A 25932-nucleotide genomic window follows, 5' to 3' on the forward strand; every position below is an offset into this window, starting at 1 on the left:
TTCAGGTTACATATGCTTCAGGTTACACACTCTGCTAACCCAGAAATAGTGCTTCAGGTTAAGAACTTTGCTTCAGGATAAGTACAGAAATCGGGCTCTGGCGGCACAGCAGCAGCAGGAGGCCCCATTAGCTAAAGTGGTGCTTCAGGTTAAGAACAGTTTCAGGTTAAGACCGGACCTCCGGAACAAATTATGTACTTAACCTGAGGTACCACTGTATTACATTTCTATCCCATCTTTCCTCCAAGGAAATCAAGGCAGCAGATATATTGGGTCTCCATTTTATCCTCACAACCCTGTGAGGTAGGTTAGGCTGAGAAACAGTGAACTGGTCCAAGGCTACCCAGTGAACTTCATGGCTGATTGGGGATTTGAGCCCATCTCCCAGTCCAACACTGTAACTACTATACACTGAGGATGAATTATTGGGCCAGATCTAGCTCACTAGCACCACCAGGCCCTGACTGAGCAGTTGCAGTGCCTTGCATGGTAACAAGTGGAAAAGAGAACACTGTGTGTGAGATCAGCATATTGATGACTTGGTGCTCCAATCCTGATGGCTGCTTCCAGTGGCTTGTACAAACAGCATGGACAATTAAGAGTAAACCATGTGTGACTCCGCAAGAAAGCTAGCTCTGGCCCAAGCAGAAGTCACCCAGGGCTATTGTCTGAAGCTGCCACAGAATTATGAATGGAAGCCCTGCAAAGGAGTGCTTCCTACCTCCCACAGATGGCCCAGAAGGATAACATGGCCAATGGTATCAAAGGCCACTGAGAGGTCAAGGAGAATCAGCCACTTAAGGAAATGTAGTAAAGAGGTATGAAGGAAGCAGCTGCACTGGAAATAACCACTGCTTTAACAATGGCACATTCACTTATTTGCAAGACAAGTGCTGGATCCCAGAAGCAAAAAAATCCACACTACAGCACTGGAGCAGTGGTGCCACCATGAGGTGTACATTTGAAATGGAAATGTCATCATGCCCTCTCCGTTTTACTTTCTAGGTCATTTCAGATGCTTGCCAAGAAGGGCAATGGCTTCTTCTCTGGCATCCCAGAGGACAGGACAAGATCTAATGGGTTTAAACGATAGGAGGACAGACTTTAACTAAATTAGGAGAAATGTTTTGATGGTTAAGAGCATGTCAACAATAGAACTAATTCCTTAGAGGGCTAGAGGTCTTCAGGAGAGGTTGGGGATGCTCTAAAGCTGGGTTTTCTCAACTAAGCAGGGTGTTGGCACTAGAAAGCTACTCACTAGACAGGGGTAGCCCAAAATCCAGATGTTGCTCCCAACTGCCACCAGCCCCTGCCAATATGGTCAGCAGTCAGGGATTATGGGAGTTGTAGTCCAGCAATAGCTAGAAAACAGCACATTGGCTATTGCTGGTCTAGGAGATTTTTGCCTAACAAAAGCATTGAACATTTCTCTTCATGAAGTCCTTTAGCAATGTTTTGTAGTTCTAATTTACAAACAGTTCCTTTGATCTATCACAGAATCATAGCATTGGAAGGGATCCCGAGGGTCATCTAGTCCTAACCCCATGCAATGCAGGAATCCCAACTAAAGCATCCATGACAGGTGGCCACCCAATCTCTGCTTAAAAACCTCCAAGGAGGGAGAGTCCACACCCTCTTGAGGGAGTCCTTGCACTGTCAAACAGCTCTTACTCTCAGAAAGTTCTTCCTGGTGTTTAGTTGGAATCTCATTTCTTGTAACTTGAATCCATTGGTTCAGGTCCTAGCTTTGGGAGAAGGAAACAAGCGTGCTCCATCCTCCTCCCTGTGACAGCCCTTTAGATATTTAAAGATGGATATCATCTGTCCTCTCAGTCTCCTCTTCTCCAGGTTAAACAGTCTCAACTCCCTCAACCCTCCCTATGATGGGTGTTTCTACATGTGCTACTTTGTTTTTATCCATCACTGTTATTGAACATAATTCTCATTTCCACAAAAGTAGTGAGATTTACATTTAATATATATTATCAGATAATTGTTTTGTTTTAACATCAGAATTCTGTTTCTATAGAACTAGTGGGTCATTTTGGGCAAGGAAAATGGATAAAAATCGAAAAGGACTATGCGGAGAAGTGGAAGTAAATCCAACTGAAGCATTCTTTCTTTGTCAAGATTTGCTGCGTTTTTAATTAGCTAAGATTCATTAGGTTCATTATCTCTGGCAACATTTTATAGAAAGATCACAACATACAAATTGAAAAGCTTGGTTTACATTTAATTAAATACAAATATTTGTAAAGGATTAGAAGGTTAGCTCATCCAAGGACATTCTTTTCTTGTACTTTTCTTCTGCACTCTCAAAAGCTTCATTTTATTTTCCCACATTTAAAAAGTCCCGCAACCAAGACTTGGCTTTCAATAACAGTTATAAGATAGAAATTATAAAATGTCAATTATAAAATGTCAATTGACAGAGATATAGCAGTCAAGTCTGTAAACATTAAAGTCAAAAGTATGCACCCTTTGGTCCAAAATACAGCAGAAAACCATAAATCTGGATATGATACTGCCCAAAAGCAAAAAAAAAAAAAAAAAAAAAAAAAAAAAGGCTAGAAGAATTCTTCCAGTTGCATTAATATGCTCACTTTACAGGGGATAGATGGTTCAGTGTATCTCAATATTTTTCTTTCACTCAATAATTTAATAAAGCGAGGTCTTTGCTTCAAACTACACCAATGTAATCTGCAAGATTTTAGACAAGAACAGGACTCAGGGCAAGAATTAAATTGGGAAGAAGGGGTTCAAGGGAGTCGTAAGTCACTTGACAAGCAATATAAGCAGACACTTCTTTCAATGCAACATGTTAGGGCACCATTCTTGAGCTGTTTTCAAGGCTGCATGTTGGCATTACAAAGTAGACATTAGTCTGCTAGAGAGAAGAGTAGCTATAACATGTCTGAACCAGCCGACAGGAAGATCATTGATCTTTTGGTCACCAGCCAGCACATCATTCATGGGACACACGGTCCAAGGCCACGTAAAAACTCTTTTTGTCATCCAAGCAGTGCCAGCCAATAGGACCGATTTCACAGTCTGCACAGATCAGGAACTTTATATTTCCAACATCCTTGGTGAAGCCAACATTTTCAAAAGAGAACATGTCATCAACCAGCCAGTGGTCCTGTAGGACATCCCCATCCAAGTCACTGTTACCCACCAGGGCGGTCTTCTTCTTCATAGCAGGGAGGAAAAGCTGTCAGGCAACAAAACAAGCAGGTCAGCTGCTTTTATCGTGAAAGTAGCGACATGGCTGGCATGATATGCTGGTACTTACTATGGGATAGTTAGAGCTCTCTACAGTTTCCCAAGCACACAACTCCCTGTCTCTTCACTGTTACTTTGAATATGCATCAAGAGTGGCTAACCTGTGGCCCTCCAGATGTTGTTGGACTACAGCTCCCATCACCCCTGACTATTGACCACGCTGGCTGGGGCTGATGGGAATCGGAGTCCAGTAACACTAGTTAGCCTCCCCTAGCATACACAAGGTGACTAGCTGCAAACGGGCGTACCTAGGGGCTGGGCAGATTGGCCCCTGCCAAGGGTGCAGGCCCGGGAGGGTGCAAAAATTGTGCCTCTCCACACCAATAGATCTCTTTGCCAAGGGTGCAAGGGAAGACAGGGGCGAGACAGCTCACTGCAAAAGGGTGCAATGGAGCCTGGGTACGCCTCTGGCTGCAAAGTTGGCTCTCCATCTAGATTTTGGATTCAGGGCTTCATTTTAGGCAAGACGTATCTCCATAACTGTAAAGCATGTGTTAATAATAAGTATGCCTCTTAGGATCTGCAGGGTGTATTCCCAGTCTTCCCATTCTGCAGCCAGACAAGTCGCCAAGCGTCTTTCTAAACGTCTTTCCTTTCATAGCCATTATTTTCACTTATACCTCGGACTTTAACAAGCTCAACATTGCAGATATCAAACCACCCCCCCCCCCACCGCAATATATCCCATTTTTAACTCGCAACCTCCCTGCAATGTAGCATTAGTTGAGTCTGAGAGAATGACTGGCCCCAAATAACGGAGGGATCTTCAGGGCTAGGCAGAGATTTCTACCTCTGGCTCTTATTAAGCAAAGCACCACCGGAGGAACGGGAGATTTCCGGGGAAGCTCCTCCGAAAACCCCGCCCTGGCCTTGGCAAGCCGGTCTCGCGGCGCCCCAGCAAGCCCTTCTCCCGCCCGCCCGCCCGCCCGCTGCCTACCTCTCGGCGGGTGAAGGTGGCGGTGCCAGGCAGAAGCACGCGGGAGCTGCAGCGCTGGCACAGGACGGCCTTGCGGTTCCGGCCCCGCGCGCACACCAGCTCCTCCGGCCCCGCCGCGCCCGCCGCCTCCATCTCCGAACCGGGCGCCGCCATAGCCACGCAGGCGCACGAGGGCGAGGGCGGGGCGACACCAGCGGGGACGAGAGAGGCGCCCCGCTTTGTTCCCCCCGGCCGGCTCTGCAAGGCGCGCGCGCAACTTACGCGGCGGCTCTGGAACGGGAAAGCGGAGAGGAGACCGAGCGAGCGGCGCAGTCCAGCGCTCCTCAACGCTAAAGCTCTTTTCTTCCTTTTGCAATCCTGCCGTTGCACCAGTTCGGGTTTTTGTTTTTTTTTAGTACTAATATAATATCGAACGGAAATAGTAAAGTAGACGCCGGCTGAATTCATCAGCTACGAACCCGGGGGGGGGGGGGGAAGATGAGCAAAGATGCGCCCTTGTTCACAGTACCGGCAGCTTGCAAGATGTTAGGAACACGTCTGCGTGGATGGAAGGCAGCTTCCCGTTATGCCAGGAAAGGGGGTAGCGCGCACATCCCACTTTCCTTTTGGGAAGAACGCCCTGCTAGTGCCGATTCTTCTTTGTTCGTGTTTGCTAACTGGGGAATTATTGAAGGCTGGCATATATGCCGTAATGTGTGTGTGTGTTTTTTAGGCGGGTGGGATTAGAGGGGTAGATGTAAGTAACCGAAAGGAAAGAGTCGTCCCAAAATAAAACGTGACTCCATTCACACATGCGGCCATTGCGCCTTCCAAACAACTCATTGTGCTCATGGGTTCTCTGTTCAGACTACTACTCAGTTTTCTCTCCTGTAATGTATTTTACTGAGTTCGATTAAAATACAGTACTAAAGAGGAAGAATATGGCTTCTTGTGTAAGGAGATTGATACCTGGCTAAAGCTCCCTGCCTCTCTTTTATGGTAAGATATTACAGAGAAAAGTGGAAGGGCTGAAAAGAGTAGGAAAAGTCACAGAATTATTTCTTGGCAACTTCTTTACCAGATGATGAGATGCATTATTCATTTCATTCAGAGCCTGCCTCAATAGATGACAGCTCCCTCCCTGAAAGGAGCAATGGGGTCATACTATAATGTAAGCAAGAGTGGAAAGGGAGATCTGAAGATATGCAAGATTAAGAAAGCCGCAAATGCAGTTTGCGCATCAAAGTAAAAATAATATTCAGTTAGTTAAGAGTGTGGTGCTGATAATGCCAAGGCTGCAGGTTTGATCCCTGTATGGGACAGCTGCATATTCCTGCATTGCAGGGGGCTGGACTAGATGATCCTCAAGGTCCCTTCTAACTCTACAATTCTATTACTCTATAAACATTTTCTTAATTCCCATCACTTTACTTTCTCTTTAAGAAATAAGCTGTAAAAAAAAGATGGACTTAAGAGAAAAGTAGAAAATGTAGACTCCACCAATGCCCAGTTGGCACCTCTTCAGAAGAAGCCTACATAAAAGGCACACTTCAACAAATACTTTATATTTTTTAAAATGGTTTAAATAATAAATGCTACTGCAATAATAAAGGCAACCTACTTGGAGAAACCAAATGCTCACATGTACCAGAGATACTTTTATTAAAAAATACGTAAGAAATGAATCACAAACACTGATGTGATAGGACAGGACTTATAAACTCAGTGTTATTCGAAAGTGCATCATTCTCCCATGCTACCATATCCCCAAAGCAAGGAGTCAATATCACCCAGCAAATAAATACATTCACCCCTTGGCTCCCAATAGAGCTGTGTGACACAGGAAGAGGCTCAGTGGGTCATGGGAGAGAGAGAGCTCCAGGATCACGCTGAAAGTTTAGGGCACATCCATGAGGGGTTGGAGGCGCATTATCCACAGGCTCAGGTGTCCATTTCAGCAATGTGGTGTGAATTCACATATCTAGTACAAGCTGCATAACACACCAGAGGGGTATTAAAATAGGCAAGGAGAATCATAAATATGCCACGAAAGAGATGCCTTGAGCAAATGTTCCAGTTCATGTGAAATGCCTTGTTGTAACTGGGTCTGGAGAGAAATGACACCAGGTAAACCTACAATGCACTGTAAACATTATAGTGTGCTCTTAACGAAATATAACATATCATGCTCCTACTTTGATGCTAAAGCAGAAGCACAACAAAAGCTGAGTGTAAGACAACCTGTGCTGACAATGCTCATGCAGAAGGCCTGCACAGGGTATCAGGCTTAAGACCAGTGTGGGGTTGAGAAGAGATGTTCAGTGATTTGTGGAGATTGAAGGGACATTCGCAATGCAGCCTAAGTGGCCTGGGCAGATGCACCCTTTCCAGAGCACATTAAACGCTTTCCCGCCAATATGTCAAGATTTGCTACTTCACTGCTCCACTAACACTAAAAAAAACTTGGCTTAGATAGCAGATGTAAACAGGTTTTTGTTCACAAGTACTAGAACACACACCCTCTCTTCAGGTAAAATTGGTAAAAACACGAAATTCAGTATTTTCTTCCTGTCCGCTTGCCTTTCTTCCCAGCAGATAAGACTGAATATTCCAGCAGGGTATAGTCTCCGCTGCCCCCTTTTCCGTTATGGTGGAAGGCCAGATTGCTTATACCAACACACAGAGTCTTTATCAGTTGCATGCATCAGCCTCTGGCTCTTCTCCCCAGCACCATGGGCAAGTCTGTGCAGAACTTAAAAAGCGTCCAAAAACACAGTGTGCCCACACAATGCTCACTAACAGTATGTCTGCACTGCAGCATATTTGGTACATGGAAACATTCAGGCACAAATCGTTGGTGCCATGCTCAAACTCCCTTGTATGTGCCAATGTTCTAGAGATGCAGAAGGCCAGAAAGCACAGACATCTTTACTGCTTTAGGCAACTCACTTTCACAGGGTTATCATTACATGAGGATGTGATTTCTCTGTTTTCGGTTCAAAGTGCCTTGTGTGTGGATTGTTTTTTAAATGGAATCAGTAGCTTTGAAGATGAGCCTGGAAGTCTGCAGCGCAGGCCAAGTAGCAATGGTCACTGCATCCACAGCTACAAGAGCAATAGCTGCAAGTGAGCCAGTACTTTCTCCCATAGTCTCTTTGTTCCACAGAAGTGCTCTCGCAAGGCCTTCCCCCTAAGGTCACTTCTCACGCAGAACACAAACGCCAGCATCACACCGTTGGGTTCCCAGTGATGTCACCACTTCCCAGCTGTCAATGATAGGGTCATAGCACTCAATACTGCTCAGAAGCGAGTTCCCATCGTACCTACACGTGAGAGAAGATTACTGATGAGAACATGTTGAAGTCTGGAACTCTTAAAAAGGAGATGATGACTTGATAATAGTTTGGAGTGGTGGCACACCCATCCCTATTAAGTTATACAATGACAGAACTCTTGTATTTTGTGAGAGGTCAGTGCAAGGAAACACTTACCATGTCCATCTTTGATCATGTTACCACAAACCCACCCTATGGACCAATCCACAGCTTACAATTTCACAGAAGGAAGACTCACGCCTGGTATGCCAGTAGCTCATCTATTTCGGCATCCTGTTCTCACAGATACCTATAGGGAGGCTGCAAGCAAGGCCTTAGCCAACAGCATTCACCCCGCCTGCATTTTTTATCTTGATCATGTGCCTCAGTGCGCAAAAACGAACGCTGTATCAGATGGGCCTTTTGCCTTGATACTGGGCATCTAATACACTTATATAAAAGTATAGATAAGACTGCTCCAGCTATGCTAGGGCTTAAAGGTATTTCTGAGTGAAGCTTGGCCCCCTTACCCTGCTATGGCATAAAGTCGTCCCCTCAGGACTGTTGCTCCCACATAACAGCGGGGGGTTGTCATGCTGGTCACTGTGGTCCATGAGTCTGTGCGAATGTTATACGCCTCCACAGAGGAGAGATGTGCTGTTCCATCAAACCCTCCAACCACATAGATATGATCATTCAGCAAGGCTACTCCAGCTCCTGGGAAAGAAAAACCATGGAATGTAGCACCAAATCCCACAATAAGGCATATCTGGATGCCTTCTGAAAATGAACAAGCCCCTTGGTGGGTGAAGTTATCATAATGCCTGCCTTTTTTAATAGTCACAGTCTCCCACTGCAAAGGTGTCAGGGGGAAAGTAATCTTCCCAGAACTGTAATGTTTGCACAGGATGTCAAAGTTGCTTAAAGATATCCAAGAAAAGTATACATTTATATACATTTAAAGACAGCATGCAAACTGTCTTCACTGTATAAAGGAGTGAGAGCAAACAGATGTTTCATATTGTGAAGGCTATTCAGATAGTATGAATTGTATCTAACAGTCCTCACAAAACAGGCTTGTGCAGTGTAATAGGACATCTTCTCTAACCCTAATCCTAACCACCACTACCCAAAAAAAAATTTGCTCCAGGAAGCTGGACGACTGTCTGGAGCAGATGTTGGGAGCATGCAGGGAGAGGAGAAGTGGAAGCCACATTGCATGAGCAGAACTCCATGCACTGTTTGATACAACCCTGTGGTAGTTGGAGAGCTGCTGGGAAGAGAGGGCTGGTTCCTGGTGTCCTTGGCAAATTCCAGATTCATTATTTGGAAGCTTCAGGAGCTCTACTCTGTAGGAGTACAGTTGCAGGGAGAAGCAAGAACAAAATTCTCACTCTAATCAGATGGTCCCTATTAAACCAGACAGCTGGTATACTGCCAACAGCTCCCCACCTTGATCAGGACTCTCACCTGAGCGCTTTGTGGCCATTGGAGTGACATTTGTCCAGTGCCCAGTGTGGGGATCATATCGCTCCACAGAATTTAAGATGTTCAGACCATCATAACCACCTGAAAACAGAGGAACCCATTAAATTACTTGTATTACTTTTACGAGGGGCTATTGCCCCTGCTCGCTTCACTTCACTCACCAAGCCAACCTCTGCACAAAAAACACCCACATCTCCTTAAGAGCTCACCAAAAGCCTTGGTTGCCACCACTTCTCCTTTGCCTCTCCTGATGTCAAGAGGTGCAAAGGAAGAGTGCAGGGAGGATCATGAAAGGCTTAGACTTTCTTGTGCTGTTGCCAAACGTTTTAGAATGAAGAGTCAGACTGGCAGGAGGACTGCAGGAAGAGGAAGGCAGCAGCAAGCCAGCCTAGGGATTGGCGGTGGCAACTGCAGCAGTGGATTATCAGGCCAGCTGTCCACTGCTTCTACCAACTTTCCTTGTTCCCACACTCCTCCTGTCAGACTGACTCCTAACTGGCCAGCTGGCAGCAGTAGAAGCAGCAGCAGATCCCCAAGCTGGCTGGCGAAGTAAGGTGGCCAGTAGTGGCTTGGGCATCTGGATCCTGGAGGCAGAGGCTTCAGGGTTGGTAGACTGAGAAGCCTGTGGAGCTGAGGGCTGCTGCATCTACTGTGCTGAACAACTCAAGCACCTACTAAGGATTTCTTTGGGATGGTTTCTTAAATATTAAGTCACCTCTTAAAAACCAAAAGATACAGGACCAATGCAATGCAACAATTTCTGAGCTCTGTCCTGCAAAATTCATTGCCTTTGCTCTGTTTCTATGTTTATATATGGAGCCTACTGCTTTCAGATATTGGAATTCTGAATTTAAAGGCTTTCCACGGAAGAAACCTTTCATACTTGATGGGCATTCCAGGGCAAAACAGAACTTACAAATGCTGTGAAATTTGCAATATCACTTCCTAGTTACAGCTTCTTGCATAGTCTTTTCACCAGACTGCAGCTGAGGCACTACCATATAAAAATTTGTAAATACATGGAGGTTACCTACCAAGACAATAGATAACATTATTAGCAACCACCAGTCCTGCTCCTTCTCGAGCTGTCTGCATATCTCCCAACATACTCCACTGATCAATGTTGGGATCATATCTTTCCATACTGGTGTGGCGCCGACTTCCATCAAAACCTCCAGAAACATAGATCATGTCTGTAACACAACAGTTAACTGAATTAAAGAAATCACAGTATTTGAAATCAGTATTTTACAAATATGCACTTACGTTGGTTGAATAAATGAATTAATTTCCCCGCAAAATGAATGTACTTAAGATTGTTTCCAGCAATGATTATCAGTAGTGGAATTAGAATACATTTACCAATACATACCTCCTAGGGTTGTAGCCCCTGCTAGGCCCCGACGAACGTTCATGGGAGCCACAGAGTACCAGATACTGTCTTCATCAGATGTATAATCCAAGCATTCCACAGAACTGAGGCGAGAACGGCCATCATAACCACCTATTACATATATCCGATCATGCAAGGAAACTGTGGCAACATAGCGTCTTTTACGGCTGATACTCTATGCATAAAGAAAAAAATGGAAGCAATTTTTTTGGGTATCTTTAGGTATGATGGGCACCTGCAATTTCCTAGTGATGCCATACAGAGATAGTGCGATCAATACAGACAATGCTGCACTAATGTGTCAGGGCTTATCATTTCTATATATTCTGTTTATCTACAACAATATGTTCAATATATTCAATTTCACACACTCACATCTTCAGTACGCAGCACACTTTTGAGGTTCTCTGCATGAGACGAGAAGAGCCTCAATGGAATGCAGTATCAAAAGGTTTTGACATACAGAAAGCAAACAGCTCACCAGGGGATTTAGAAAACATTAATTTAAATTTCAGATGGCTCTGTGAGTCATCATCCAGAACCTCCCCAATTCTTCATCTCAGACTACTTTACACAAGAGGCCTTTCTAACATTTATGTACATACAATGCTTTTGTAGGTTCAAATAGTTTAACATGCCTTTTCTGGACAATCCTATAATAGCCCTATGAAGGCAAAAAAGGGCAGTATTTTATTAAAAGCCTATGTCACTCTTCCTCCCAAAAGAGTTGATGGTGGAAATTATTAGGGGAGTGTTGGTGGGAATGGAAGAGTGGCTTGCGCAAGATTACCCAGTAAATTCAAGAAAGAGATGAGATTTGAACTGGGGACTTCTGACTTGCAGTTCGTTCTTGGTAATTATTATCCTAGCATGTGTGCAAGACTATGTTGCCACCCACATGCTTGTTGTGAAGTCACCATCCAGCTCCTGGTCAGAGACACATGTATTATTGCCCACAGATGATGCTGTACAGCAGAGCTGGCTAACCCTTTTTTCAGCCAGATGTTAGCCAGCTCCATGCTACTGAGACACACATGTGAGATACACACATTGCAGAGAGTTAAACACCTCTCAGCCCAGTGCTGCAAGGGATGGTTAGATTTTGCCAATGTGTGGTGAGCTACCTGCATTGGTTTGGCAGGCCGAATCCAGCCCACAATTTCACAACAGCGGGACTACAGGGCTTATCCATTTTCCTACGTGAAGAAGATGCCTGCATTATAAACATCTTTGTGAAGCCCTCCCTGCAGCAACTCTTCCAACCACAAGCTTTTAAAGAAGCATTGCCAATTGCAAACGTTATGTCCACCCCACAGAGGAAAAGCAATCTGAGAGGAAAAACAGAGGGCAGGGAGATGGTAAAGCACTCCCAGCTGCTGCTTCCCTGTTTTAAATTCCCTCATCTCTTTTTTTAAAAAAGGTGTTGAGGCACTGTTACATGCATCAGCTAGTAAGTCCAGTTAGCCCCTTAGTAAGCCTAATCAGACTGGTCAAACATGTGTTATTAAAGTATATACCTGGTATTTTATTGTTGCAAAAAAAAATGTGATAAAGCAGACAATTACATACTGGTAGGAAACTCCACTCCTGTGTCTTCGGGTCATATTTCTCCACCACATCAATAGGTGACTGCTGACTTCCAAAGCCCCCAATTACTAAGAGAACCTCATTGGCACCTGAATAAAAACGTATATACTTTTTATTTCCATTATTGGTGTACTGATCCTCACTTTAACTCTAAGTAGTGGGTCAAGAATAGTAGAACTGAGTGACACACTAGTTCAGCCTTGAAAATAAAAGCACAAGTGCTACTAGCCTTTGTTTTATTTTTTGATAACTTGCTAAGTGGCCTGCATTTTCATGCCAGCTGTGGAGAACAGAAGTCCATCACCCATGGTCAGCATGGAAATGCACGCTACTAAAAAAACTGCAGACTGGTGAAAGGATAGGGTGTTTCATTCTCCCACTGCATTTCTGTGATGGTTGTGGAGGAAGAGACTTTCCTTCCTCTGTTGCTAGACTGGAAACCAAGTGGGCTGGCTGAGGAGGATGGAGAAATCCGTCTCTCAGTCAGGCCTTTAATGCATCTACATAGAATTCCTATGGCTGCTAGGTAAGTTGTTAAATATAAGGCTACATACTCTTAAGCCACTCTTGACAGATTGCCTAACCTTTTTAAACTCTCCAGCAAGAGACACCTGACTATTTTATTAAGCAACTGATTTCATTGCACTTTGTAGTCTTAGTAGTCCCCCCCTCCACTTGCCACCCTTGAATTATGCCTAAATCTATACTGCTTCCATTTTAAACACAGGACATAATTTGCAAATCATAAAGCTTAAGCATTTTTTTAAAAAAATATTTCAATAGCATCTAAGCAAACCTATCTACGAGTTGCTGTATTTCACTGCATTTTGCTTTTTCTTACATAATTGTGAGGAATAGTTAATCCTGTTTTAACAACAGCCTTAAGATTTCTATTTTGCCCATCAATCTACTAAAGGCTAGATAAATGTGACAATAAGAATCTAGTTTTGGTTTTACGCCAAACTGAACTGTATTAATATCCTATGTCTGTGAATCCAAGCCAATAACCCTTGCTCTTTTATTTTCAACACCACCACCACAGATGACTCATGCTTAGCTTGTGCCATATAATCTTCATCTCTCTCTCTTGACAACCTTACAGCCCATTTTGCAGCTGTGCACTTGGGCTTTGTTTCCCAACCATATTTGCCCTTGGCAAGTCCATTCTATTAATTTCCAGTTAATTGCTCCAATCCAGAAGATAATAGTGAAGCTTCAAGGATGTTTGTCATACCACATGAGAAGCCTTTTTGCTCACTTTCCAGAACATCCTGAACATTTTGTCTTTAAAAAAATATGCTTTGACTTTCTCCCAGCATCATCAGTTTGTCATTAACAAATTTATGTTGAATTTTCAGCTTTATACAGAATCTAAGAATAGTAAGTATCTGTATGCCTGTCATAGGCAAAGGCTTGAGTATCTGAAAATTACCACTGAGCTGTAATATCATCTAATAACTTACTTCCATTTTCTTCTAACAAGCCTTCATTACACAATGCTTCAGTTGAGAGTAATATTAAATACCACACTGCAGCAGAAGTATTTTTATATGCTTGCTTATCATATACAGAGATTCTCTTTTGCTTGGAACACATGTTAAGAATTATATTTATCATTTATACCAGGTTTGAAAGATGCAATTTATATGGCTGTCTTTCATGATTAACAATAGCTTCCAGGCATGCATGCAAGCAAGCTAGTATTAACCAATTTCATTCTCTTTTAAGTCACATATGCTATGTGAGCAAGTATGGACAGACAGGCTAGCAAAATTTTCTGAGGCTAGACAGTTTGCAGAAGTATTTGCAAGGCAGTTAACATCCATCTATACCACACACAGAGACGCACTAATCCAAGTAATTAAAAGACCTAGCTGACAATTATTTGCTTTCTGAGCATTGTTTATGTTTGTGCAGGACCTGAGGTATGTAAATGAATATGTTGGCTAACTACAGGTAGCTTTCAGCAATTTTACTTCCCCAAAGGTGTGCTTGGGGCAACAGCTGCTATTCCCAGTGCTTTTTTCTGGGGATACGCAAGGATAAACATACCCCTAAACATTTTGTGAATCTTTGTACTTGTGCCCATTTACTGTGTTTATTTTCCCCAATTTGAACTATAAAATGGTGATTTTCTTAAGTCAAAATGAGAGTACCCCTAAACATTTTTTTTAAGAAAAAAAGCACTGGTTATTCTTATAAAGCAGTTATTTAGACAAAGCTGTGAAGGTGCTTCTTTTGTATCATACAGCTGCCATCTGGGTCCTTGTACCCACATGTTTATTAGGTCTGTGCAAACGAGCAGCATCCCCCCCCACCCTTCCCTATATCTCCGGGGGATGGTCTGAAGGCACAGCTTTATTTACTTTTAAAAATCATATCCTGCCCTTCCTCCCAAAAGGTCCTGGGCGGCAAACATTTCCATAATAAAAACATTATTAAAGATAAAATAACACATATTTAAAATATTTCAAGAATGGTTAAAAACATCTAAAAGCAATAAAAGCATAACAAATTAAGAACAGATTACATATCAAAATTATATGTCTGGATAGGCCCACTGAAACAAAAGTTTTCAACAGGCATCTAAAGGATTACAGTGACAGTACCTGTGTAATGTCAACAGGCAGGGAGTTCCAAAGTTCAGGTACACTAGAGAACAGACTCCTTATAAACTTGAAGCATTGCTTCATTCTGAGCCTGCCAATTGGCAGAAGACATTAAACCATACTCTTTCCCAGCTATTTTGATATGCACTTCTCTGATGCTTACCCAAACGTGCTCTGGTTCTGGGACCTTGCATCTGACTCCGAAGTTCAGGTCTTAGATGAAACTTCTTTGCTTCATCTACAAGGTCTCTGCATTGCAAACTACATCGAATAAAAGGCTGCAGAAGACATACAGGCATTATTTTCACTTTATCCAATTCTTTATACACTTTTACAACTCTTCAAAATACCCTATAGCTAGTAGAAGAATGGAAATACTTGCACATTATGACCCACTGCAAAAAAACCCTAATATTTAATGAAATTAATCTAAAATTAGTCCAGTTACATTAATTCAAGTACTGCAATATAAAAGATATGGAAAAATCAAGCTGGTGGAGCATGCAACAGAAATCTTTATTCAAATACAGTTTCCAGGATTAAAACTTAAAACACTGGTTCCAGAAGACCTTTGCATTAACTTAATTGGTTTGAATGTAAAATTATATACTAAGGATACTGATTTGTGAATTTGATTTTGGCCCATTCTCTCATCCTTTAGCAAAGCCCTGTGCCTTATCCCACACAACTCAGGAAGGTCCCCTTTTTGAGGCAATGCAAAGGACTGCCTGGGGTAGGGTAGCAGGTAGCCTTCTGTGAGCTTCCTTCTATTGTCCTAATTTTCAAGGATACAGCACAGAAATTCTTTCCTCAGTTATTGGAGGGAAGAACCCATTGGCCAAAATTGCAAAAATATTGTTTACCTACTTGCTAATACTAAAAAGAAGGCCACTCTGAAAGCAGCCTAACTTTTCTATGGCAGCTGCAAATATTTGTCAAAGGAACCTTGACTTGTGTAGTAGATTGCGAATTAGCTGTATTACATTTATTAAAACTGATGTTATTTTGTTATATTAAGTCATCTGAATAGCTAAGGCATGTGGCTAAATAACTGAAAATTATGGTGTGGGTTTTTTTTTACATGGATGGGGAAATTAAAAATACACAACTAATGATGTACAGACCAGAGTTTTCCCCTTTTTCTGCACAAAGGCTACACCAGAATTGGATTGTCTTTCTCATTTCTATATTTAGGCATCACAAAACTCATGGCTACCTCCAGTATTAATACATGTTACTGAAGGAAGGCGGGGAAATGGGGAGCAGTTAGGCTGGGTCATTCATTTCACTGCTGAGAGGAATGTTCAGCTGACTTGCTTTAGATAATTTTTCAAGTTCTTACACAGTAAAGTAGATGGGTTTGGGGTTAGGGTTTCTCTTAAGGAGGAATTGTAGGGGTGCTAATCTTTGTTTTCATATTCTAACATGTATATATGCAAAGGATCAGCAAGAACACATTACAAAGGTACTATTATAAGTGAGGTTTTCCTAAATACAGCAGTTGTTCTGCAGGACTTATTCCATGAGCTGCTTAATAGGGCAACTGGCCCTACCTCAGTGTCTATGACATCGGTAATGTAGCGTGGGGTGAGTAGTGGCATGCGCACATACTGCAGAAGCTCTGGCAGGGATGCTTCCCGTTCCTTCTTTGAATGCTTTACCCAATTGATAACAGCCTCAAAGACAGGCTCTTCAGAATCCACCTATAAGAAAAGCCATGGAATTAATCAGTCTTTTGAAAAATAGATGGCTACGACACGGGAGGAGGAATTGCTTTAAGGGCGGTGCAGCATAGATTGTACTTCTGGTGTGGGGAAGCTGCATTTGCACAGAAAATTATGGTGGTTGGAAAGGAAGATCCACCTTGCAAAGCAAGCACAGGCAGCTCTCTAGAGGGGGAAATGTGTAACTTTGTCGTGTAACTGTGACAAGCATATACTGTGCAATGTCAATGATGTGATATGCATCCTTTTATTTGTATGCCGCCTTTCCATAGCTAAAACCATGCTCAAGGTGGCTTACAGCATGAAACAAATTACATAGTTACAAATATAACCATAGCAGTCAAAAACAATAAACACATCAAAAAGTACACAACCAAATTGAACAATTTCCACATAAATCACAGCAAGATTTAAAAATAAGGGTAAAAATAATAATCAGTTAACAGCAACAAACACCCCTGCAACCCTCCCTAAACAATACCCTAACCCAAGACCAGCACACATTCCTCACCATGACCATGCAAATTTTTTTCTTTTAAAAAGCATTTTCTCTGAAGAAAGTGCAGTCACTTTTATTTTTATTCTTTATTAAATTTCTATACTAAACCTCTGTCTGAGGATCTCATGGCAGTTTACAACATAAAAACACAAAAATCCATATCAAAGTAAAAAAACAATAACACACACACCCAACTCAACTTTGGGTTTGCTCTTTTAAGGGTTTTGTTCATAAAGCAAATATCTCCCATAATGTTAACCTAGACAAACATATATTTAACAAGATAGGGTTAGCATGAGTGTAGTGCAATGAGAGCTCTTTCCCACTGATAAAAGGGTGATCATATTTACAAGCACAAATGTGCTTAAGATCTGGTTGGTGCCTTACAAAATGCTTCAAAATCTTTCAAAGTAACTAACAAGACTGCACTTCTCACTTTAACATTCTTCAACAGCTTCCACAAATTTTAAATCATTCATTTACTGCCAATGATTTTGTAGCACAAAATTAAGTATTGATTTATAACTCTTTAAGAGGATGGACCAACTGTTAAAAAAAACCCCACACCCTGTGCCTCAAAAGCCCTGTTTGAACATTCAGAATCTTGGTTTAACACACACACACGGTGGGGAAAGGGGCACAAGGGCATGAGCTCTGGTCACTCCCATGTTCCTCTGAGAGTTCAAGGGCTACTGTTTGCAACAGGAAACCTCCTGTACTTGTGGAGACACCCCCCACATTGTGTCACAGGGAGCATTCCTGGAGAAGCAAGTAAGGGTTCCTCTTGAGTGCAGAGCTCTTCTCTAGGTCTTCCAGGGACTTTCCTTGTAAATCTGTATTGATTATTCCAGACTTCCATCTTGTACATCCTCCTACACCCTGCCCCCCTTTCTGCCATGAATTCTGAATTTTAGCCTTCCATCCATTCTAACCCCTTTTTGTTCACATTCTCTTTTGCCATTGCTTCTTTAAACAGATCTTGGTAACTGTAAAGGCTACCAACTTGCTTTTATATTGAAATGAAAACTAGGATTCTCAGAATTCTAGTAAGATCTTACAAGTGCTCATGGATTGTAAATTGCTAACCTCCAAAGTATGAATTCCATCGGTCAGCTCCACAGTATTTTACTGGTTAATTCCTAGGTTGTGTTTGGTTCCTGTATCAAATACTAGAACTTAATAGCATTGCTTTGGACAACAAGAAGGAATATTTTACCTGAATCTCATCACATTTTATTAGCTTTTCCACTTCTTCTTGATTTAGGAGAATAAATTCTTCATGTTGAACTACATCTGGGAAGTGCTTCTGGCTAAAAACTTCAGCTGCCTGCATTAAGTCAACACAATTGTGTGTTTCAGCAAAATCTCGAATCCCCAAACAGTTGGAAGGATCCAGCTGGCTTTCCAGGAACTCACAGCAAGCCTGCTTCACTCCTGTGAGAAATGACATGATTTGCACTTCAGAGGGCTAAGTCACTGTTCTGAAAAGTGTTTAAGAGGGGGGAAAACTGTGCTTAACAAATCCATCCATTTTCCTAACAAACACCAAATCTGGTAAATAAAAAGCCATCTTTTTATCTTAACCAGCCTGTCATTTTCCTTGGTAGTTAATATTGAGGCTCTTTTTGGTGGTAATAAATTCTAAAAATGGTGTGACATCAGTAAAATACATTCTTAATTAACTATTGTATTTTATTCATATTACAAAAACAGTATCTACCCTTTCACAAAGACATAAATATTTTACTACCCAGAAAACGCTCCCAAACTACAGTGGTACCTTGGGTTAAGTATTTAATTCGTTCCGGAGGTCCGTTTCTAACCTGAAACTGTTCTTAACCTGAAGCACCACTTTAGCTAATGGGGCCTTCTGCTGCCACCACGCCGCCATCATGCAATTTCTGTTCTCATCCTGAGGAAACGTTCTAAACCCGAGGTACTATTTCTGGGTTAGCGGAGTCTGTAAGCTGAAGCGTATGTAACCCGAGGTACCACTGTACTAATCAACAGCAGTTTTACAATTTTATATTTTCATTTGTTCTCACGATTGCATTTCCGCCAGAACTCAGATAACTGAATGTTCAGTATCTTAGTATATAATAAAATTGTAAGGATGTCATCAAGCTAAAGTCTGTGTGGCCAATGGGCAGCCATGCAAAATGTGACATAAAAGGGATTGGGGTTTGGCCATGCTTAAAAGGAGGGTGGTTGGTAAGGAGCAGTGGGGCTGGCGAGAAGTGCTAGCAGGGATGCAGTTCCTAGTATGCATATACTTTCAAGTTTAACAATCTTCAAATGGGGAGACTCTCTCACTAAAGAGTCCCTGTATGAAAATTTGCAAAAGTATATACCTTTTACTATGGTGTAATCTGGGTTTTAATGATTTTATATGTAGTGCTGGTAGTATAATTTTCTGTACATTGCCTCTGAATGCATTATGATTGTCAGTTTATAAATTTCAGTTTCAATATAAAAAGTGTGGCACTAGAGAACAGTTCCTATTTGCTGTCCAATTACAAAATCAATGCATGAGGCATGAAACCACAGAAATACCACATCCCCACCAACATCACCTGATGAAGAATGTTTTACTGTGCTTGAATAAGAAGAAGCAGAGATGTTTGTGATCCTTTTATTCATTATGGCAAAATTTCTACTTTTAAAAAGGAACCCTCCTTGACTTTTATATTGTTCTTGGCTTTCCTTATTAATCAAGCTACACTTCTGGTGAATCCTTGGAAAACCTTCTGCCTGTTGAGAGCATGGTTCAAAATATTTCTTCAGACCCCAGCCCACTAAAGTATCACCCACTGGTATCTGCAATGTGGCATTTTCAATCATATTACCCGAGTGGTTGACACACTCAATTGAATAGGTTCACTCAAGCTACAATGCTTTTGTTCATGTGGGTTTTTAGACAAGGTTTGGCTCACGTTGTATTAGAAGCTGCTGGTTTTATATTTGTTTATTAGTCTAAATATATTTGTTTTCTTATTGTGTTCACCACTTTGTAAATCTCTTAAAAAATGGGCAATACAGATCAAGGATTCTCAGAAGCTCTTTGCTCCTGATCTACACTGTATGTTTTTGTCATTACCTTTCAGCTGAAGCAAACAGGCTGCTGGAAGCAACTCCTGAACATTCTCCACTGTCACATGAACGGTCTCTGTGTACACGAAGTCCAGCAATATTTCCATAGTTGATGCTGTTAGCCCTTGAATATCCACATAGGGTTTATCCTTCTCTGAAAGCTGTGAATTATAAACAAGGGAAGTAATTTTTTATTCTCTGGGTTTTATAGGGTTCCAAAACATAACCTGGAAAACTACAGTGTGGGCAATGGAGAAGAGATATAAAGCATTAATAATCTCACATGAATATTTCAGCAAATGGAACATATAACAAATACCCTACAGACATTTTGGTGCAAGGATAATACTTTGAAAAGTTCTAGTTACAGGTAGGTAGCTGTGTTGGTCCGCTGTAGTCGAAACAAAATAAATAAATAAAAATTCCTTCCAGTAGCACCTTGGAGACCAGCTAAGCTTGTTATTGGTACAAGCTTTCGTGTGCATGTATCTGAAGAAGTGTGCATGCACACGAAAGCTCGTACCAATAACAAACTTAGCTGGTCTCCAAGGTGCTACTGGAAGGAATTTTTATTTATTTATTTTGTTTCGACTTTGAAAAGTGCTATTTTAAATATCAGAGAAACAAAAACTTTAATAACATGCCTTAAATATATTCTGTCAAGGGGCAGGCAAATTAATTCACCAAAAGTAATTAACATGCACCTCTATATATAAATTACAGCAATGTCCTCATTACACTGAGTTCAGGGTTGAGAGGAGAACATAGTAATGCCTTTCTATCCTACAAAAATTCTGCATGCTTGTTTACCCATTATGTACTTACATGGGTCACTTGCAACCAAATTAAAAAAGAACCACCAACATTTGTAAAGCTTCCTTCTTGGTAGACCAGAAGACAAAACATATTTGCCAGCCAGCTTAGTAACAATTTAATAGTGTGGATTTGCAACAGAGATAACATTTTTTTAAGCCTAGATATCCAAGAAAGCTAAATTGTATATAAAGTTGAAACATTAGGAAGCCTACAATTTAACTTTTCTTATACTGGGATGTTGAGATCTGCTAACAACACTGCCACCATATGATTCTTGTGGCAGTGCGGGAGAGGGCCAATTCTGTGGTGGCCCCCAGGCTGTGGAATGCCCCCATCCAAGGTGCAAATGGCCTTGTCTTAGTATGATTTTTGATGGCAGGTGTCTAGATCTTTAGGGGTACAGGATAAGACCTGATGTTCCCTACTGCAGTGCTGTTGTTGACCTTGATTGCAATTTAAGATGGATTTAATTGCTAAGTAAGTGAAAAGCATTACATAGCTTTGTGCATAATGTGCATTAGGGCTGCTTGGTGAAGAGCAAGCTATAAATGCATACAGAATTGCAACCTTAATGACATTTTTGCACTTCTAAGTTGTATTACAAGCTACTTTCTTATTTGCATGAATAAAAACAAAAATGTGTGTACTCTGCATCTTGCCTACCTCACTGGTGAACATAGCACAGAAGTAGTCACTGCAAGCAGCTAACACAATACGATGGGCTGGAAAGTCTTTCTGCTCCACACGAAGGGTCACATCACAAAGTGTGTTACTTTTTCGTAGAGAGTTCATTGCATTGAGAATGGACTTGGCATGAGAATTAGTCATTATATCTTTAGGAGCCATAGTGAATTACTCCAGTCAACAATAGCGTTGAGAAGGTAGGTTCAGAGTTTGAGTAACCTGTTAAGAGAAGAGTCTGCTTCACTAATGGCATCAAGCTTGAAAGAGGTGGAGAATGAGGATCTTGGTTTCTGCTGGTTCTTCTATCCCATGAGCCTGTCATCTACCTTGATTCACTTCTAATTGTGCTACTCAACTACATTCAGATGACCACCATCCCTACTTAACAGAAGCATAGGCATATCATAAAACATAGAAATTCTATGTTTTAATACAGTAAAATCTCAGAACAGTACACATTTATTTACACTGAGATGTGTGCTAGGCAAACTGTAGAACATCAAAGCATTTCAGAACTACAGACTAATAAAGACAAAGACAAGATTAAGTGCAAGGACAATGGTGGAGCACCACCTGTCCAGGAAAGCACAACAGTGTGGCCAAAGTTAAACCATATATTGCCACCTATTTAACTTTCCCCCATGTCAATTACTTCAATTTTATTTGGAAATTAAAAAAGAGACAAATATATGAATATTTCCTAATGTAGATCAATAGAACAAGACTTCTACAATGAAAGCCTCTGCCTTTGTTTTATAAAGTGTATAGATGTATGTTAATAAACCTTCAAGAACTTACTATAGCAGATACTCAAAAATCATTATCTGCTGTAGTAATTACTTAGAAGCAAGTACCACTGAATCTGATGGAACTCACTCCAAAACAAGGGTGCACAACTCAGAATATAGTAGCCTAATCTTTCTTGTTTCAAAGGATGTTAAGGCTATACCTCCTAGCCACCCCTAGCTTATCAGTATAATGACAGGTAACTTACTGTGCACACAAGTTTTACTTGGTGTTTAGTTGCAGCAACTGAAGTAATGGTTCAAAGAGATATGCATTTGCAAATAATGTGAGCAGAGAACATCCATTTCAGAGCTAATTCTGCTCCCTACCACAAACAGTTGTTAACTGAAGAGATTTATTGACCATTCCAGTGGCATTCCAGTGTGGGAATAATATTCTCTTGGAGTTGAATTCTCCAACGAACCTACAGAACTTCCCTCATAACATTGCAATTCTTGGGCATTCCTAAATGAGATACATAGACCTCAGCTCAAGCAATGGGTCCCATTACCTAGCACTAAATTGGGGAATCTCAGCCCAGAGGCCAAATGCAGTTCCCCAGGGCTCTCTCAGTTGGACCTTCAGGTGCCTCCCCATGCCACACCTGCCAATTCCCCTGCTTCACACCCAAGTATTTATCCTAGTCGGAACTCACCCCTGACCTCTGATCATGCCTCACGCTTTTCCGGGTGGCGGTTAGAGAGCCGTGTGAGTGTGTGTATAAACCATAGCTGTCAACTTTTCCCTCTTCTTGCAAGGAATCCTATTTGGAATAAGGGAATTTCCCTTTAAAAAAGGTAAAAGTTGAGAGCTACAGTATAAACTAGCTTAAAAGTACAAAGGCAAAATTTAAATTTGCTACTTTGCCCCCTTTGGCCCCACCCACCACAGGCATGCGGCTCCCAGAAGGTTGCCCAGAAGGCAATAAATATGGCCCTCCGACTGAAAGGGGCTCTCACTCCTGACCTACCACAACCATCAGTGCTTAGGATAAGGTTTAGGTACCCAATTTGGTACTATTCCCGGTGCGGTCGCCAAAACCCACAGCAGGGCAAGACCTCTATTTTGAAATACTGGTACCTATAGATTTGGCTATTCAGCAGCAGCGGCTGGGAAGGGAGCTGTGGCTCAGCGAAAAGGGAAGCTCTCCTTCTCCCTTCTTCCCCAGGGCTTCATGGACCTCTTCCCCTGGAAGCCCTCGGAGGGAGCGGGGGCTCAGGAGCTCCGCTCAGCAGCACATGTGAGGGGGCGGGCCGCGCAGCATTTCTGCCCTGGGGGCCTCCTCCCCCGTCCAAACTCACCGCCGCACCCTCCCCGTGAGGGGAGAGATTCCCGGCTCGGCTCCTCAGGCCCACACGTCTCCTTCCTCCTTCGCATCTGGCGCGCCTCGATGACGTCACTATGGTGGACGCCAAGCCGCAGGCTTCGGGAACCATCTTTTAAATAGGAAGAAGCGCGGCGGCGGATGGATTCGGCTCCGCCTCGGTTGCTAGGCAACAGAGATTCACAACGAAGCTGCGCGATGTCAGCTCCCGCCCGCTGGATAACTCCGCCCGAACGCTGCAAAAGAAAAAGAAAGAAAAAAGGCTGTTCTTTTCTTGCCGTCGTTGGTCTGTCATACGTCCTGAATTTCCCGGACATAACCAGTAATCGTCGAGCGGAGTTTTGGAAAAGCGGTTAACATGTCCGGTAAATCCACGAGCATATGGCAGCCCAAATAAGAAGTGTTGATATTTTTTTTTTGCGATTTTCCGAAAAATAGGTAAAAAACTTCATTTTGGGGGAGAATTTGAAAAAAAAAAAAAAAGCAGCCTCAATTTCCGTGCTGGTCAGATTGCATGCAGAGGCATGGAAAAAGCCACGACTTTTGTTGTTGTTTAGTCGTGTCCCACTCTTCGTGACCCCATGGACCAGAGCACGCCAGGCACTTCTGTCTTCCACTGCCTCCCGCAGTTTGGTCAAACTCATTATTATTACTGTTATTGTTGTTGTTTTAAATAAATGAATCTTTCAGGTGTTGCAGGGGAAACTATTAATCTAGCCCAGTATGATACACTCTCACCATGGAGAGAAGGTAATGGGGAGTGCAGTTACCATTGTTGGTGAACCACTAAGGGCCTAACCTGCATACTAAGTGTGCATTTAAAAACAATATTCTCAGACCACTTTAAAAACAACAAACCGTGTGGATCCCACTTAGGATTCAGATAATGGAGATTTCACCCTTTCCTCCAAATGCTGTTTTCCTGCTGCCCCATGCCTTTCCCCAGTGACTGCTTTTTTTGGTGTTTTGGTTTTCTTTTCTTTTTTCTTTTTGGCAAAGCACCTTTGGGTGTTAGCAACAACTGGGGGACCTTTTAGTGGGAGAACAGTAAGTGGAGGGAAGTGTAGGCTCACTCCTTGGCTGTGCAGCGTGGTTCTGATCTGGATCAGGGCTTCACGTGACTCATTTTTCTAGACATGTACTTTGATCCTACACCACATATTGCTGGATGGACGTTCATGACTGATTTTTCCTTGCAGGATCAGATACATGACATCTGAAACTAGAGACAGAGTTCCTGAGTGGAGATCTGCTTATTACCACCCCCATTGTACTTATTTTGCTCTCTATACATTGGAGGGGCAACTTATGTAATGGGGAGCCTGCTGTATTCATTGGGTTATTGGGGTTCTAAATCATACAGCAGTATAATAGCCTCCCCAATGCAGAAGTTACCCGTCAAACACATGGAGGGTAACATGGGGAGTTGTCTTCTACTGAGTCAGACCACTGGTCCATTTAGCTCAGCACTACACTGACTGACAACAGCTGACAGGGGCTTCAGACAGTACTACCTGGACCTGTGACCTTATGCATGCAAATGAGATGCTAATTTGATGGAGGAAGGGAGCTAATCAGCATGTTCTGTCACATCTTCCTAATCGGGAGGCCAAATGATTTTTGTTTGTCTTTAGCCACTCTGTTATATATTAAAATTCAAAAGCAAGCACAGAACAAAATTATCACAGAAAACAGGTATGAAATTTGAAAAAGAGACAAAAAGCAGGCCAGAGACATCAGTAACACATTCCAGACTTTTTATATAATAGAAATTATAACAAGTCACACAGTCCTAATTGTACAGTACTGTTTTACTACTTTGGTGTGGGCTCCTCTGGAAGAAAAAGCAGGATAGAAATTAATTAATTAAACAAACACACACCCACACACACACATCCTCTCCCACCCCCATGGACCCACACTGATAGTGCCACAATATTGTTGTTTTTGCGGCAACATGCTACTATTCTGGAAATTACCAACTTGGGAATCCCCTTTTCTTCCAGAAGATGGCAGACTTTCCTAATTGTTTCACATTTAGCTGTACAAATTTAGCAAAACACTTTCTTGGTTGACTGGGAGAGGGAGAGACATTGTAGACAAGAAAGAAAGAAAGAAAGAAAGAAAGAAAGAAAGTTTAATAACATTTGTGCTATTCCAGCCATTCAGTAAGATTAGTAACTCCTTAATGGATCACTGCCTTGTCGTGGCGAAGGGGCTTGAATAACTCAGAGAAGCTATGAGCTATGCTGTGCAGGGCCACCCAAGATGGACAGGTCATAGTGGAGAGTTTTGACTAAACGTGATCCACCTGGAGTGGGAACTGGTAAGTATCCCTGCCAAGAAAACTCCATGGACAAAGACAACAGGCATATAAAAGTTGTGATGCTAGAAGATGAGCCCCTTAGGTTGAAAGGCAC

The 25932-nt window shown here is 42.1% G+C and overlaps 2 protein-coding genes across 10 annotated transcripts; both read right to left on the reverse strand.

Moving 5' to 3' along the window:
- Window positions 1-2212: 2212 nt before the first annotated feature.
- RABIF (RAB interacting factor) lies at window positions 2213-4387 on the reverse strand. Its single transcript, XM_079981901.1, has 2 exons — window positions 4220-4387; window positions 2213-3211 (listed from the first exon to the last, which is right to left on the reverse strand). Exons 1-2 carry the CDS (start codon window positions 4370-4372, stop codon window positions 2966-2968), a joined length of 399 nt encoding a protein of 132 aa, XP_079838027.1. The 5' UTR covers window positions 4373-4387; the 3' UTR covers window positions 2213-2965.
- A 1449-nt stretch (window positions 4388-5836) lies between these two features.
- KLHL12 (kelch like family member 12) lies at window positions 5837-23639 on the reverse strand. 9 transcript variants are annotated; one of them, XM_079979390.1, is made up of 13 exons: window positions 23490-23588; window positions 22552-22653; window positions 21382-21621; window positions 19910-20063; window positions 18029-18246; window positions 16143-16292; window positions 14753-14867; window positions 11963-12069; window positions 10373-10568; window positions 10035-10193; window positions 8983-9081; window positions 8043-8229; window positions 5837-7521 (listed from the first exon to the last, which is right to left on the reverse strand). In XM_079979390.1, the coding sequence occupies exons 3-13, from the start codon at window positions 21562-21564 to the stop codon at window positions 7395-7397; spliced, it is 1695 nt and encodes a 564-aa protein (XP_079835516.1). In that variant the 5' UTR covers window positions 21565-21621; window positions 22552-22653; window positions 23490-23588; the 3' UTR covers window positions 5837-7394. The 9 variants fall into 9 exon arrangements, with proteins under 9 accessions (XP_079835516.1, XP_079835514.1, XP_079835513.1 ...); XM_079979388.1 differs by having other exon boundaries at window positions 22518-22653; XM_079979387.1 differs by having other exon boundaries at window positions 23269-23573.
- Between the last annotated feature and the right edge of the window lie 2293 nt (window positions 23640-25932).

Source organism: Podarcis cretensis, assembly GCF_951804945.1.
Source record: "Podarcis cretensis genome assembly, chromosome: 6".
Classification (NCBI taxonomy): Eukaryota; Metazoa; Chordata; class Lepidosauria; order Squamata; family Lacertidae; genus Podarcis; species Podarcis cretensis.